Genomic DNA, 12,663 nt, shown 5'->3' with positions numbered 1-12,663 from the left:
TGCTAAAAGTGGCTGATTTGACAGTTATGGTTCACGATTGGAAGAGGTTCAAGAGCTTATCTAACCCGTGTAGCCTTCCTTGCAGCGCAAAGTGACCTCGATCCTAGAACTAGACTTTTAGTTGCTTAACTTATAAATGATCATATATTAATTTTTATAGATAAAAATTAAGTAACAAGTCCAGTTGTAATAAAGTAATTAATTTCATCCACCTTTGAGTGGGAGTATTGTTTCTCTCTCCTTATAATATCATCACACACACACACCCCCCCCCCAAAAAAAAACTATGGATCTACTACCTATAAACATGCGTCAAGTCTTGAGAATTGTGATGAAAATACACATTAGGTTAAAAGTGGTGAGCAAAAATGCACTTATAATATAATTTTGTTAACCTATTAACAAGATTAATTGTCAACTCTTTTACTCTCATTTTTCTCCCCGCTAAAGGAGCTATATTATGTTTGAGAGGAATTTTTTCTAGAATGAGGTGATAGCTTTCACTAAATGGGGTGAACTTCATAACATTTGGGATAAATCCCTATTTTCTAGATATTTCTACACGGGTAGAGCCCAACCTAGTCTAAGGGTGGTTTCGCCGTTGCGAATGTGTGACTATCCTTAATAATCAAGGGTATAACTGGGATTTTATATGTGATGGCAAAGTGAACTCTCTTAATAATACCACAATTATGTCCTCTAGGGCTTTCATAAGGGTTTTCCAGTCTCTGGGTAAGAAGTTTTCCACCTAGAGCCCGTAATAGTGGGATTTCTCCTATTGCCATTGTATCACTCCTGGGAGAAAGCTAAGGATCTTTGGGAAGCAAGCCCAATTGGAGTGCTTAATAAGGTCTTCTTATGCCTTTCTGAATTAAGCTGTAGAGCTAGCTACAGCTAGTGCTTTTTTGTTATTCAACTAAGACAAAATGCGTAACTGAAATCTCAATGAACATAAGCCCTTAATTAGAAACCAAAATGTGCCAGAAGCTCTCCAAAACCCACAAATTTAGGATTAATCCCTCTCAATTTGCACTGTGCCTTAACCAGCTTTTGCATAGTGGACTATAAAATTAAAGCCTTATATTCACCATTCTAATCACGACATTATTAATTCTTCTCACCGCCACCATAGCCATGGCAAATTATAATACACAGCTACCAGCCGACCACTCCCAAGTCAACACATGGTTCAATAACAACGTGAAGCCGTACACGGCAAGGAATGGCACACTTGACTCTACCCTTGCAATGGCTGAGGCTAGTCAAAAGGTTATCAAGGTCAATAAGGACGGAAGAGGACAATTCAAGACCATCGCTGACGCCGTTAATAGCAATCCAGTCGGCAACACCAAACGTGTTATTGTATACATTGGAGGAGTGTACAATGAGAAAATCACAATTCCACAAAATAAACCATTTGTTACATTTTATGGCTCTCCAACAACTATGTCAACTTTGACCTTTGCTGGCACAGCCCAAAAGTATGGAACTGTGGATAGTACCACAGTGATTGCCGAATCTGACTACTTCGTGGCAGCTATAACCTTATTATTAAGGTACGTAAATGTCTCACGTTTGTGAGAAATGTTTCATGTCACGTGATATTATCATCACACACAATAACTTTTATCAACTTTCTTTTAATATTTTTGTTTCCTTATAAGTTATGTTGATTTGTGGTTGTGATAAGAACTCTTCGCCAAGGCCAGATGGGAAAAGAGTGGGAGAACAGGCGTTGGCATTGAGGGTGTCGAGTAATAAGTCAGCCTTGTTCAATTGCAGGTTGATTGGTTTCCAGGACACACTTTGTGATGACAGGGGCAATCATTTTTTCAAAGACTGCTTTATTGAAGGCACTGTGGATTTCATCTTCTGAAGTGGAAAGTCTCTCTATTTGGTAATGCCACCCAAACTCTCCATGTAATTCCTAAATAAAAGGAAGACTTGTAAAGGAACTTTTGTTAACTATGCCTACATGTTTACAAATCAAATCGCTATATGCGAGTCTCTTCTTATAATAATGAATTTCACGTACATGTTGTGTGAGAAACTTTATGTATACGACTAACTCTTCACTACAACTCAACTATTTTTTGTCTATGTATTATGTCATGGTTTTGATGGGTAGTTAATTAATGGGTGCAAAACATTGAGTTACATGTGCTGGGGAATAATGAAATGACAGTGATAACAGCACAAGCAAGGGACTCAACTTCAGAGGATACTGGAGATTCATTTGTCCACTGCAACATAACTGAGATTGGAAATGGCACATATTTGGGCAAGGTTTGGAGGACCAGTCCCAGAGTGGTCTTTGCCTACACCAGCATGTCCGAGGTCATAACCCCAGCCGGCTAGAACAACAAGAACCGCCTCGAACATGACAGGTAAGCAAATTAAAACACACTAATTAATTAATTATTTTCATATAATTGAATGGTTTTGAGTGTTAATTAATAGTTTCAATATTTTTATGTATTTTTTGTTATATTCAGCACCGTGTTCTATGGAGAATACAAGTGTTCGAGTCCAGGTTCAAGTATGGTTGAGAGAGTAAAATATGCCAAACAACTGACTGGGGAACAAATCAAACCTTTCCTCAGCCTTGACTATATTCAAGGTTCTAAATGGCTGCTTCCTCCTCCAAATCCAAAAGTGTAGAGCACACCTAATGCAAAATGTACATGAGCTAGCTATATAGCAATGTATAAAAATCAATATTATGCTTTAATTTCTAAAGATCTTTCTATACAATATAAAAAATGGACAACATTTTAATTTTCACAGAAGAAATAAGTCATGCATTTTTCGAAATGTGTATCTATCTCTCTTAAAACTTCAGAGTTATCTACACTAACACTCCCTAAGATTTTCAATGTTTTCACAAAACCCCTTAAGGTTTCAAAAATTACATGAACACCCCCTTAGGTCTTAAATTGTTTTCACAAAATCCATTTCTGTTGATTTTTTGTCCAAAAATTGATGATTTTATATACAAAATTTCTTCAAATGACAAAATTAGCCTTTAAGATTAGATTGCACATACATTCATTGAGGTTAATTTTATTATTTGTAAAAGTTTTTATGTATGAAATCATCAAATTTTTGGATGTCGAATCAATGAAAAGGGGTTTTGTGAAAATAAATTGAAACCTCAGGGGGTATTCGTGTAATTTTTAAAACCTCATGAAAACACCGAAAACCTCAAAGGCTATTGGTGTAAATAACTCAAAAACTTCACCTCTTTCAAATTTTTGCATTAAAAAATAAAAATCAAATATCGGTTCCGGTTTTAGACAAATCCACCCCTATATGGTATAAAACTACGTTATGAATCAAATATAAAACTACGTGACTCGCATTTTTTAAAATGGTCTGCATGAAAAGGGCCCAGGGTATGTGTCTGTAGTCTTTGAATTGTAAGGGTGGACTTAAACAGACAAAGGGTGGACTTGAATTGTATAAGAGGACCCTACAAATTTAGGGTGAATTTGAAATTACAAGGAACAGCAACCTCGTATTAATGAGAAGTAGAAATCAAAATGTGCGAAAGAAGCTCTCATTTATCTCACATTTTTTGGAGTTAATCCCTATAATCATGCATGGTGGTTTATTCACTCATACATATATAACCAAAACCTCTCGCTCATAAGTACCCAAACAAACACATACCAAAACAAAACAGGATAGTTTTTAGGAAACTTTAAGTGGTTGGTAATTTTGTGCTTTAGTTGCTTTCCCATTTGGATTTGCTTTGTGTTTCCTTTGTTAACTAGATTTTCCTTATGCTTCCTGGTTGAATCAGGATTTCCGATTCATAGTAGTACCTATATATATTACGCCTAGCTTAATTAGATTTGTGTGTGATTCCATTGAAACTTTGAGGCACAGCCTTCGCGATAACAGATGGCTGGAAAAATGATGCATGCAGCCGGGTTTATAATTATAACAATTCTCCTCGCTGGTAGTACCCCCGCCGTTGCCAACGATTCGACACCAATACCTGCCGATGGTTCCCAAGTCGGCAGCTGGTTCGATAACAACGTGAAGCCGTTAACAGAACGCAAGGGCACGCTTGATGCCGCCATTGTGACGGCTGAGGATGGGCCAAAACTCATCAAGGTCATGAAAGATGGAAGTGGAAACTTCAAAACCCTCACGGAGGCCATTAACAGCATCCCTGAGAGGAACACCAAGCGTGTGGTTGTGTACATTGGAGGTGGAGTGTACAACGAGAAAATCAAAATTCCACAAAATAAACCATTTGTAACGTTGTATGGATCGCCAAACAATATGCCAAACTTGACATTTGATGGCACGGCTCAGAAGTATGGGACTGTCTATAGTGGCACATTGATTGTGGAATCTGACTATTTTAGGGCTGCTAACATTATCGTCACGGTAGGTAATTATGAATTAATTAATTTGTTAGTTAGACTTAGAGCATTATTATATTCTAATGATGATGATTAATTATACAGTAATGTATGTATCATGGTCTCATGGATTGGTTTCGATTAATTTTGAAAAATTCGGCGCCGGAGCCAGATGGGATAAGGCCGGATGCGCAGGCAGTTGCATTGCAGATCTCCGGGGACAAGGCATCCTTCTACAATTGCAAATTTTTTGGATTTCAGGACACTCTTTATGATTACAAGGGCTTGCATTTCTTCAAGGACTGCTACATTCAAGGCACCGTAGATTTCATCTTTGGAAAAGGAAAATCTCTCTACTTGGTATGTATAATCATGCCTCCCAATACCATACAATAATTTCTCCGAGTTTAGATCATTTGTTTGCTTATGTTAACTTTATGTGTTGTAGTGTTTATTTTCAAAAAATATGTCCTTCTAATTAAATTTTCATTTATTAACTTAAGTTGTGACACCAAATGATATGATATATTTTGGTGTAGAACACTGAGATACATGTCCCAGAATGGAATATGACGGTAATAACGACACAACAAAGATAGAGTGCTTCGGAGGATAATGAATTTTCATTTGTGCACTGCAAAATAACTGGCACTACATATGTGAGGGGTACATACTTGGGCAGGGCTTGGGGGAGCAGCCCCACCGTGGTGTTTGCCTACACCGACATGGCTGACGTTGTCCATCCGGAACGATGGAGTGACTTTGGCCACCCTGAACGTTCTAAGTAAGTAAGCAATTTCATTATAAGTTTTTTTTCTTCTAAAATGTTCTATTATTCTTGGATCCATGTGTTTTTATTTACATATATATGTGGTATTTTTTGCAACAATATGTTCTATGGAGAGTTTTAGAATTCGGGTCCAGGGTCAAATATAAGCAAGAAAGCACACTACACCAAAAAGCTAAGCGATGCAGAAGCCAAATCTTTCATCAACCTTGGCTATATTCAGGGTTCCAAATGGCTTCTTCCTCATCCAAATATAGGATACAAACTATATAGTATTGTTTAAGAATATAGGAAATATATATAGAGAGTTTCCCTTTTTCTTTTCCTTTTTTGGTCAAATAGTTTCCTTAAATTAAGTGAGATTGAGCAAGCCTCATACACATATGCATGGTTCATGCAAAGACCGCTGCCAATCCTATACACACAATACATGTACATCTTATTCTTATACACGAATTTGCATACGGGAAAGAAAAAAAAAACTCATGTAGATAAGTAATTAGCTGTGAAACTTTCCGTTTATGGTTTGAATTTATAGCCATGGAAATTTTATATATAAGATGAACATGTTCACATTATTTTACAAGTTGTGACGGTAACTAGAATGTGCACAGAAATCTCTTCCTCAAGAGAATATAACTTGTTGACCATTGACTGGTGCCCTTCAATGCTGAAAGCTTCTAGTACCTAACACCTAGTCCAAGGGGAATCTATAAAACGGGGTAGTTTTGCCACACAAAAAGCCACATAGAAAAGAAAAAAAAGAAAAAAAAAAGAAAAAAAGAACAAATCATGAAGGTTGTAGGCTGATTGGGTGTGGCTCTATGCTTGTTCTTGGTCGTAGGTGTTTTGGTTGAGGTGGTTCCAATGGCAGAAGGGAACACGACGCCGAGCCAATGCAAGCAGGATCTGATTACTTTTGGTTAATCTTATTTTTTACAGGTATCACCACTCCACCATGAGAAGAGGGACGAATATTCTTTCTAGCTACAAGAATACATTATTATATGCTTGATTATCAAATAAAGAGTCATCTTAATTAGCTTTCTTTCAAGCTAAGAGTTACATAAATTTGAAGTGCACAATTCATGTGCACTTATGTAATACATGTATGACTTTCCTCAAATAAAAGTGAATTATAAGATGTCTCCTATATATTCCAATATTGACACGATTGTTCAATCTCAACCGTCTATCCATTCAAGGAAATTTATGTTTTGTTAAGCATTAGTTATCAACCTCTAATATCAGCCATCCATTAGGTATGTTAGTAGCTAAATAAATTTTTAATATATACCATACATGCAATTCAATGGCTGAAATTAGAAGTTCTTGACCAATAATTAATGAAGGCAAACCTATGATTGCACGTAGAGAATTGAAATTTTTATTTTTATTTTGATATTATTCATATATATCGAATTGGTCAAGGAATTGACCCTACAGTCCAAGTCCTCTCAAGTCAAGGTTGAACCAGTCCCAGCAGTAGCAAATACGTACATGAAGGGCATATATGGGATAACGGAAAATATCAAAGTTGGTAAACCATATCTTCTCCATCTATAAAAAGGGTGGTGTGAACAAATAGTCTCTTGTCCCTTGTTAGACTGCTCTGGCTCGGTACTGTGTCGATTGGGTCTGAGGGTTGTTCCATCCACTTGGTCTTCTTTGTACCAAAATAAAAATATGAGAGCAGGTGGTTGCGATATGGTTATTGTGGTGGTGCTTGGTGGTGGTGGCGGCGGAGGCTTTGATGGTGAAGGGGGACACGTGCCATGGCCAGTGCAAGGAGGAGAACAACCTTCTTCTTAATGAGTGAAAGCAAGTTTTTATGGGACATAAAGCCTGCCTACATGCATTTTGAGTGTGTTTGCCCCCACGTCACTCCCAAGCTTACTAATTTGATCAACGTTACGTCCCGCCGCATACCATTAACCAAATTCAAGCTTGTGGAAAACCAGTCCCTCACAACTTCAAGTGTGGCAGGCAGGATCGGTTCTGAGATTTTATGCCCTTGCTTGTCATACTGAAAAAAGCTTTGAAGCTCAAGTGATTAAAAGTAATTACTTCATTCGATTTTTAATGTTCGAATTTTCCTCTCTCGATATCACTTGTATTATCAAAAAAAATCAAATAACCATTTTTTTGTTTTACTAAATAAAAATTGACATATCTCAATTTGCTATCTTTTTATATTCAGTCCATTTGTGTTGATGGATAATATTATAAACTACTCTTATGGATAAACGTTGGGAAAAAAAATTTAAAAGAAAAAAAGGATCCCAATATATATATAAAGAGTATAACCGCTGCTATACTATTTTTTAAACAAAATTAGAAAAGAAAAAAAAAATTCGAGTATAGCCGCACGGCTATACTATTTTCAAGGATATTACTATAGCCGCGCGGCTATACTGCTTAAATGAACTACCAGCTGATAAAGTCCCATGTACCTCGTGTTCAATACCATTGTATTGCTCCCAGAAATGCCGTATACGAGCAGGAGGAAAAATGTCCTGGGATTACCCAAACAATCAAAGGATCCATGAAACTTTATCAGCTGATCTTGAAAAGTACATTGCAGAGACCACTTTAAATGTTGATTCTGAAACAGATACTGAGCACATTCCTGAACATAAACATGAATGTAAAGGTGTACACTGCACTGGCCAGCAGTATTGCCTTCTGAAATAGTTTTGGCTGGTCGTGTGGGAGTAAAGTCTATAATCAAAAGAAGAGGTTCCACATATATTTTTAATCTCAGAGAAATTTTGGTACATATAGTGACTATATTTTCTACTTCACTAATTTTCATTTCAGTTGACTGTCTCTCTTTCATAAATAGATGTCTTGTAACTAATGACCTATATATTTTTGTGTTTTTCTTGTAGGATCTTTCTCACCATTACTCAAAAACGCCTCCGGAAAGAAAGGACCCTTGTGGCCTGCTCAATTTTGGCTGCCTTGTCCTCATGACTTGCTGTGGCTGCTGCATTATTGTCTCCTCCTTCAAGCTTATCTTCTTCTTCTGCTTCTTCTTCTTGCTCCCCACCCTTTGATTTTGTCTCTGCACTTTGATCGGTGTCTGATGGCGGTGGTGCTTCTAGTGCTTCTGAGATACTGGTTCTTCCCGGCTTGATTTCAGAATCCCAATTTGTTCATGCATTAATATTTAAACCTCCATATCCATCAAACATGCTCCATGCTAGCTAATCTCATCATCATTTGATTAACACCGTATGTTATCATATTGATTATCCCAAAATATGATTTACAGACTCTGTAAAGAATGGTATTGTCCATGTACTAGCTACAGCATATGTTTAAAAAATTGATTATGCATACATACAGCAGGTGGGACAATAAATGCTAAATTAACATGAAATAAAGAGACTAATTTTATTGTGTAAATGAATAATTGTACATGAAATATGAAAGTGATCATTATACTGGAAGGCAGTAAGAAGTGATTAATTATATATTCATATCACATTTAATGAAAACGAGAAATTTCACAACAAATCAATATGAGAGTTCAATTTTTACTTTTTTTTTTTTTTTTTTTTTTTTGGTATGGAAATTTTACAGTAAATCAATAGACTCGGATAATGGCTTAATAGTAATGGATAATACCCTTATTGAGACCCAAAAAAGTCATGGGAAGCCCAAAGACATTCAAAGCCCAATATAACATATAATGTTGGTCATGTGTTAATTCAAGCTGTATTTTGGGAATTAATTTATTAAATAAATATATAAATAGTGTACATGCCATGCCAAATCAATAATACATTTTGCCTATGCCAATCACCTACCAAGCTTACATGAACCCAAGTCATGTGGTTTATGGGCTTGCACAAGGGATTGTGGTGTGGAAGGTTACGGAGGTCCACAAGGCCCACAGAAACTTTTAGATAATGAAGACTTTGAGCTAGCTACTTGGGAGCACCAAAGTCCAAGCCCATTACTTAGAGTTCTCCAATGTGGGCGAGCAAATGAGATATTTTTCAAGCACTTCTTTTTACCCATAGAAAATAGTCATTTTTCAATACCTAACTTTACCCGCTGGAAATAAGACTATCTCAATGCTTCTTTTTACCCACTGGAAACAAGCCACTTCCAACACTTCCTTTTACCCATAGAAAATAATCATTTTTCAATGCCTAGCTTTACCTGCTGGAAATAAGAATGTCCCAATGCCCCATTTTATCTGTTGGAAATAGACTAGCTCCAACACTTCCTTTTACCTATTGAAAACCAAAGAGAGCCTTCACCTTCTATCATTTGGGAGGCATTACTCAGCCAAAACCAACCCCTCTTGGTTGTTGCAAGCTTCTCAACAACCATGAGAACTCACCTTTCTTCAGCTGCTGTAAGCATTCCAGCAGCCACTAATTTTTCTTCAGCCATCAAGCCCCTCCTCATTCGGCTGCTGCAAGCAACACAGCAGCCATCGACCAATTTTTCTTCAGCCAACACTCCCTCACTTGGCTCCTGCAAGCATCCCAGCAGCCACCAACCTCCATAAAGCATCACCTAACTCCAAGCTTTTCCTTCCTTCCAAGCTTTAAACATCATAGCCTTCAAACCTCAAGTTTTTTCTTCCATCCTACTTCTCTTGAAACTCTTAAATCCATAAAGCATCACCTAGCTCCAAGCTTTTCCTTTCTTCCAAGCTTTAAACATCATAGCCTTCAAACCTCAAGCTTTTCCTTCCATCCTCCTTATCTTGAAACTCTTATATTCATAAAGCATCACCTAGCTCCAAGCTTTTCCTTTCTTCCAAGCTTTAAACATCATAGCCTTCAAACCTCAAGCTTTTCCTTCCATCCTCCTTATCTTGAAACTCTTATATTCATAAAGCATCACCTAGCTCCAAGCTTTTTCTTCCTTTCAAGCTTTAAACACCATAGCTTTCAAACCTCAAGCTTTTCCTTCCATCCTCCTTATCTTGAAACTCTTAAATCCATAAAGCATCACCTAGCTCTAAGCTTTTCCTTCCTTTCAAGCTTTAAACACCATAGCCCTCAAACATCAAGTTTTTCCTTCCATCCTCCTTCTCTTGAAACTCTTAAATCCCCATAGCCATAGCCACACACAATAAATTATCAACACCAAACTCAAACATATCCAACACTAAGCCAAGCACATGCATTCTCATTTGCTAAACTTGTGGGTCTCTAGCTCCTACACTCCAAGCTCTCATGCCAAGCTCATATGATCTCATATCAACATCAGCAAGTCATCTTCAACTCTTTGTCGAGCTGCCGGAAACATCAACACAAAACACGCAGCCGCTGGAAGAAAAACAAAGTACTCTCCCGGGACTTGCTTCTCCCTCGGGATACTTTGGGCCTAGTTCTCGCTAACTCAGACAAAGCGGCAACAAAATCTTCATTCATCACTCTATGGCGATCCAAGAATCAACAAAGCCCGAATAAGCCTTCGGACGAAAAAGACCCCAACAGCCCTAAACTACTCTTACCTATAAACAAAAATGCGGGAAAAAAATTTAAGAGAAAAAAAGGAGCCCTTGTGTCAAAATAAGTACAACCGCGCGGTTATACGATTTTTTTTTAAAAAAAACCGATACAGCCGCATGGCTATACTATTTATAAAAAATAAAAAAAGACTCTGTAGCAAATAGGCGGCCACAGTATCACCGCACGGCTATACTATAAATAAAAATAAAAAAAGAGTGCCGCCGCCCGGCTATACTATTTTTTATATAAATAAATAAAAACCGAGTATAGCCGACCAGCTACACTATTTTTGAAAAAATTTAAAAAAGAGAGTACAACCGCCCGGCTATACGATTTATAAAAATTAAAAAAAGACCCTTAGCGAATAGGCAGCCACGTGTCAAAATTCGTATAGCCGCACGGCTATACTATTTTAAAAAAAAAAAAAAGGAGTACAGCCGACCGGCCAGACTATTTTTATATTTAAAAAAGCAAAACCGAGAGTATAGCCGCACGGCTATACTGTTTTTTTTTTTTTACTGATCATGTCACACATAATAATATGTACTCACTTAAATTTTCAAGTGTAATAATATGAATTACATTTTTAAAGTAATTAACTATGAAAAATCATTACCAACCAAAACACCTTACTCCTGGACAATAAAATAATAATTGTTTGTTTTTAAAAAAGAAAAAGAAAACTGAGGAACTAATAGCTGAGTGGCCACTGATAGCCAAACCCACTCTTTCCTGCAATCCGAAGAAGAAAGCCCATCCATCGTCCTCCTCCTCTCCATGGCCACCGCAAACCTTTCCGTACCCCTTCTCTCTCTTCCACGTCACCACCACCTCAACCTTCACCCTAACCTCATCACCGTTCCAACTCGGCTTCGACTTGGCCTGCGAACTCAGGCTCTGGGCAATGACATGCTGGGCGATTTTGGCGCTAGAGACCCCTTCCCAGCTGAGATAGCAAGTGGGTTTGGTGAGAAGGTGTTGGGCAACGGCAACACAGAGCACAAGATTCTCATCCCCAATCTCTCTTCTCTCTCTCTGTCCCAGCTAGACTGCAGCGCTGTCTCTCCTCTCCAGCCTCCTATGCCTGAAGACGATGCCCAGAAGCTCCTCAGAAAGGTCAATTCTTCCTTGATATCTTCGATATGTATGATGCTTCTATGGTGTTTGATGAAATTACTGTGTAAAGTCTCAGTCTTTGCTTAGCTTAGCTTTGCCCAATTTTCATATCCTGAAGAAGATTACCCTTTTGGGTTCTGTTTGTAAAGTTAAGGACTTTTGTGGGTTGTGTGTTCTAGAATTGAGATCTGAAGCTGTGATTTTGTTTTGTTTCCAAAAATTGGATGGTTTTGATTTTATGCAAGCAAAGTGGAACTCATTTATGCCTTGCTTCTGTAGGTTGTTGGGTGGAGATTGATAGTTGGAGAAGGTGAGCTCAAATTACAGTGTCTTTGGAAATTGAGAGATTATAAATGTGGGGTTGAGCTCATCAACAGGATTTATAAGGTTGCAGAAGCTGCAGGGCATTTCCCAAATCTTCACTTGGAGCAACCCAATCAAGTTAGAGCAGAGCTATGGACATCTTCCATTGGTAAACTTCTTGCAAACTTGTAGAAACTTTTGATTGGGCTACTTGCCATACCATTTGCACATTGCTAACTTGAAACTTCATTGCAGGAGGATTGAGCATGAATGATTTCATTGTAGCTGCCAAAATAGATGATATAAAAACATCAGATCTTGTGCCCAGAAAAAGAGTTTGGGCTTAGATGAAGCATTGTGTTTGTTTGTTGCCTTCATCACTAAGAATCCCCAAAAGGAGCATTCTGTAGTATGGATTTTGTCAGCATCTAATTACCACAGAGGCTCAAGTTTTTGTAAAAATGTTAGAAGGAACATTATTCTTTTCCTGATGGATGGATAATCTGCTTATTTTATCAGAAGTACAATCACACGTCGACCCAAAAAAAGAACGAATACCATTCTTATGATGGGCATTTGAATTGATTCGTATAACATC

The 12,663-nt window shown here is 37.6% G+C and overlaps 1 protein-coding gene and 2 pseudogenes across 1 annotated transcript; all 3 read left to right on the top strand.

The window, feature by feature from the left end:
* Positions 486-2,661, top strand: LOC18785760 (annotated as a pseudogene).
* On the top strand, positions 3,907-5,446 carry LOC18785003 (annotated as a pseudogene).
* On the top strand, positions 11,286-12,592 carry LOC18786802 (putative pterin-4-alpha-carbinolamine dehydratase). The gene is made up of 3 exons (XM_007218353.2): positions 11,286-11,762; positions 12,042-12,234; positions 12,321-12,592. Exons 1-3 carry the CDS (start codon positions 11,424-11,426, stop codon positions 12,410-12,412), a joined length of 624 nt encoding a protein of 207 aa, XP_007218415.1. The 5' UTR covers positions 11,286-11,423; the 3' UTR covers positions 12,413-12,592.

Source organism: Prunus persica, chromosome G2 (genome assembly GCF_000346465.2).
Source record: "Prunus persica cultivar Lovell chromosome G2, Prunus_persica_NCBIv2, whole genome shotgun sequence".
NCBI lineage: Eukaryota > Viridiplantae > Streptophyta > Magnoliopsida > Rosales > Rosaceae > Prunus > Prunus persica.
Note: the sequence above shows the minus strand (reverse complement) of the source record. Positions and strands in the feature narration are given on the sequence as shown.

What these genes read in the sequence shown, in the direction of transcription:
- LOC18786802 (XM_007218353.2), top strand. Translation starts at nt 11,424, where the DNA reads ATGGCCACCGCAAACCTTTCCGTACCCCTTCTCTCTCTTCCACGTCAC. An exon ending in CCCAGAAGCTCCTCAGAAAG is followed by an intron (nt 11,763 to 12,041) that starts GTCAATTCTTCC and finishes TTGCTTCTGTAG; the next exon opens with GTTGTTGGGTGGAGATTGAT. An exon ending in GCTATGGACATCTTCCATTG is followed by an intron (nt 12,235 to 12,320) that starts GTAAACTTCTTG and finishes ACTTCATTGCAG; the next exon opens with GAGGATTGAGCATGAATGAT.